At 58.2% G+C, this 3,497-nt stretch overlaps 1 protein-coding gene across 1 annotated transcript; it reads right to left on the reverse strand.

Moving 5' to 3' along the window:
- Positions 1-2,286: 2,286 nt before the first annotated feature.
- Positions 2,287-3,496, reverse strand: POLR2E (polymerase (RNA) II (DNA directed) polypeptide E, 25kDa; the record flags this gene model as incomplete). Its single annotated transcript, XM_010001860.1, has 6 exons — positions 2,287-2,352; positions 2,501-2,579; positions 2,701-2,759; positions 2,941-3,021; positions 3,157-3,272; positions 3,361-3,496. Coding segments are annotated over 6 exons (537 nt in total), but the record flags the coding sequence as incomplete, so codon positions are not given.
- Between the last annotated feature and the right edge of the window lies 1 nt (position 3,497).

The raw sequence follows: 3,497 nt of genomic DNA on the forward strand, positions 1-3,497 counted from the left end.
GGGGGTCGGTCTGGCAGCCGCAGGCAGGGCCGCGCTGGTCGTGGCTGAAGCTTTCACACAAAACCCCTGAGCCCCCCGCGGGAAGGGGCTGCTGGAGCCCCCCTGGCCCATGGAGCACGTTCCTGGGAAGGAGCCAGAGCAGAGCCCTTCTCGTGTCTGGGAAGGAGCCCCGGGCTCTGCTGTGCCCGGGCTGGGGGAATCGGGTGGGAACCACCCAGAGCAGCTCACCCAGGCCCTGCCCGGGGCCGTTATCATCTATAACGGACCAGACCCTGCAGCCAGAACCTGGCTGTGAATCCACCAGCTCTGCATTCCCCAGGGACACGGGGCTCACCCAGTGCCGAGCCCTCCCTGGCTCTGACAGGGTCTGACTGGAACTTAGGGGCATTTTTCCGCTTGTGAGGAGCCACATGAAGGACCCACAGGCACAGAGCAGGCTCAGGGACAGGTGTGCCTGGCTGCAGGGTCCTGAGCATCACCTGATCTCTCAGGGGTGGGTTTTGGATAGACATTTGGTCTCGAAAAAACAAAGGAAGTCCAAGGCAGAGCTGGGCAAGAGCTGCCTCCTCCTCAGGACCCACGGCCTGAGCCCAGGCCAGCAGGAGAGAACCTTCACCATGGACCCCACGACCTCTGCTGGCAAAGGAACTGGGAGGCTTAAACAAGACCAGCCAAAGGATTATTTTTTTTAAAGCTACAAGACCTTTCTGCACTAAAGCATAGAAAAACAAGTAGATTTTAAGCTTAGAAAGAGCCAAAAGCTGTTTCCTTCTTTTACCCTGCTTGTACCTGGGCTGTGTTCCTGCTGCCAGCACCAAGCCACTGGACCCCTGCCCCAGGAGACCAGGAGCTCCCAGCTGGGGATGGACATGCAAGAATGTCACCCCCAAAGCTGGTTTGTAAGGATTAGCCAGACCCTTCCCCCAGACCCTGAGAGGCTGGACCCTGGATCATCCCTGAGCACACGAGGCCTCACAGCTCCCTGGCTGGAGGGACAGTGAGGGGCTGGGGGGGCACCCCAGCCAGGGAAGCTGAGCAGGAGCAATTCCAGCTGAATATTCACCCAGTGGCACAGGAGGGGGGGTTATTTGCATCCCATTACTGGAGAACTGGGCAATCAGCCAGGGGTTTGACCTCTCAGAGGATCAGGACATCAGAGCCCTCCTAAACTGGTGGGAAACACGTGCCAGCACAGCAGGTTCCAGGTACTCATCCCCAGAGATCATTCACAGTCAAGTTTATAACTGAGCCAAAGAAGAGCTCAAGGTACCTGCAAGATGTTCTGCTCCACAGCTCTTCACTGGGTGGGTGGGTTTTCCCAGCAGGTGGTTCCCAGCAGTGCAGCCAGTGCTGGGTCCAGGCATGTGTGTGTGTGTGTGTGTGAGGGACAGAGGCTGCAGAGTCCCCATGAGCAGGGACCCCTGTCAGCCCAGCCTGGAGGGTGGAGTGTGTTTGTCCTGAGGTGCCTGTGATGCTGTGTGTCATTTCATGCTGTGTTCAGATGGACATGCTTCCAGAAATAATAAAATCCCTGTGTTCCAACCCTGTGTCCATCCCAGAGATCCGAGTCCTGCAGCCACACAGGAGTAAAATGAAGTTTGAAAACCCTCAAGAGACCTGGAAGAAAAAATGTCCCAAAACAAGGGCCAGAGGGTGAGACAGAGATCAGCAACGAGGGAAGCCTGAGCCAATGTCCAAACCACCCAGGAGAGCTGGATCTGGGGTGAAAAAGGTGGGAACTTGAAAGGCCAGAGGCTCTAGAGCAAGAAGAGACCAAGAAATACCAGACCCATGAGGAACAGCAAGTACAAACCTTTATTGAAAATAAGATCCTATAAAATAGGAAAGCAAAGGCCTTTTCCCACTCACTTCCTCCCAGCACACCCTGCAGGTCACCTCCACAGCTTGAGTCCTCAGTGAAGAGCACAGAGCTAGAGCAAAGTCCATGCTGGAAAAACATGGAATTGGGCCAAGTAACACAACTGCAGGGAATTTCCTTGGCTATCTGTGAAAAGGTGGACACCTCAGTGCCTGTAATTCCTGGTGGATGGGGAGCTGGGCAGGTGTCACACCTGGAAGAAAGAAGTGGGGCTGTGAATCCCCTCAGGGCAAACAGCTCCAACCCAGCCCCGCTGCTGCCCCGACACCTGCAGGGGTGCCCTGAGTGGAGCCTGAGCCACGAGGATGAGCAAGCCTCTGGTCTGTCCTCTCACTCAAACACAGAGCAGTGAAGGTTTTGGGATACTCTTTTCCTGGAGCAGGCTGCTCCAGGCCCAGGCTCACCCCTCACTGCACCAGCCGGTAGGTGATGTATCGTCCCGCGGTCTCGCTCGGCCGGATGATCTTCACCACCTGCAGCAACACCAGGAGCTGTGAGGGGCAGCACCTCTTCCCTGGGGGCTGCCTGCCCTGGAGAGATCCCTTCCCTGCTTCCAAGGGCTCTCAAACCCCACAGAGGATCCCCCTCCCTGTCCTGCCCCCGGATCTGTGTCTCCCTCACCTGACCGCGCTTTATCCCGAAGTACCGGGCAACGGGATCCCCGGCCTGTATCCTGGGGAGCTGGTTCTCCCTCAGTTTGCTGGGCTGGGAGTCAAGGAGAAGCTGCCCTGCAGAGCTGCCCAGGTGCCCCTTCGTTAGCACAGCTAACGAGCAGTGCCACAGGCCCTCAGACCCGGCAGGGGGGCAGGCACAAAGGATACTATCTGGCCAGCAGCTCCGTCACCTCCTCCTTGGTCATCACAACGTGCTCTGGGACCAGCTGCAACCAGCAGGGAGAGACACCGTGAGATGAGACCCATGTGGCTTCTCACAGCAGTGGGAGAAGCAACAGAAACTCAGACTGGATCCCGCACCAGCCCTGGATCCAGCTGAGGGAAGGTCCCTGGAGCAGCCAGAGCTGCAGCTCAGCACAGGACACTGCTCATCCCAGCCCTGCTCACCTCGTGTTCTGTGATGTTGATGAGCAGCTCTTGCTGCAGGAACTGCTCCAGGATGTACTTGGGAGCCATGTCCACCAGAGACTAGGACAAGAAAGGACCATCAGGCACCAGCACTACCCTGAGACAGCCCTCCCTGTGCTCAGATCCCCTCCTCCCCCAGCACCCAAGGCCCACAGCAGCTCCCCAGCTCGGAGGATTCTTTTCCACCCTCTGTACCTGCTTTGCTGAGGGGGTCATGCCCTGCTGCACCACGATCAGCGCTCGGGTGATGTTCTCCTCCTGCATCCTCTGGCAGTACATCTTGATGGTCTTTATTCCAACCTTGGGCTCCTCTGGGGAAGGACCCAGCCCCAGGGTTACAAAGAGCCACTTCCCCCCCCACCCCAGCGAACAGCGGCCCCCGGGCCGCCCCGCGCTCACCGGGGAAGAAAACAAACATCTGGTCGGTGGGATCGTCGTTATGAGCCACCAGCACCGTCAGGTCCGTGCGGCGGGGCCGCCCCTCGCTGGGTTTGTCACCGAACTGCGCCTTGAACTCCTCCAGCGTCTGGTCCAGC

Source organism: Chaetura pelagica, unplaced genomic scaffold, assembly GCF_000747805.2.
Source record: "Chaetura pelagica isolate M959 unplaced genomic scaffold, ChaPel_1.0 scaffold1407, whole genome shotgun sequence".
NCBI lineage: Eukaryota > Metazoa > Chordata > Aves > Apodiformes > Apodidae > Chaetura > Chaetura pelagica.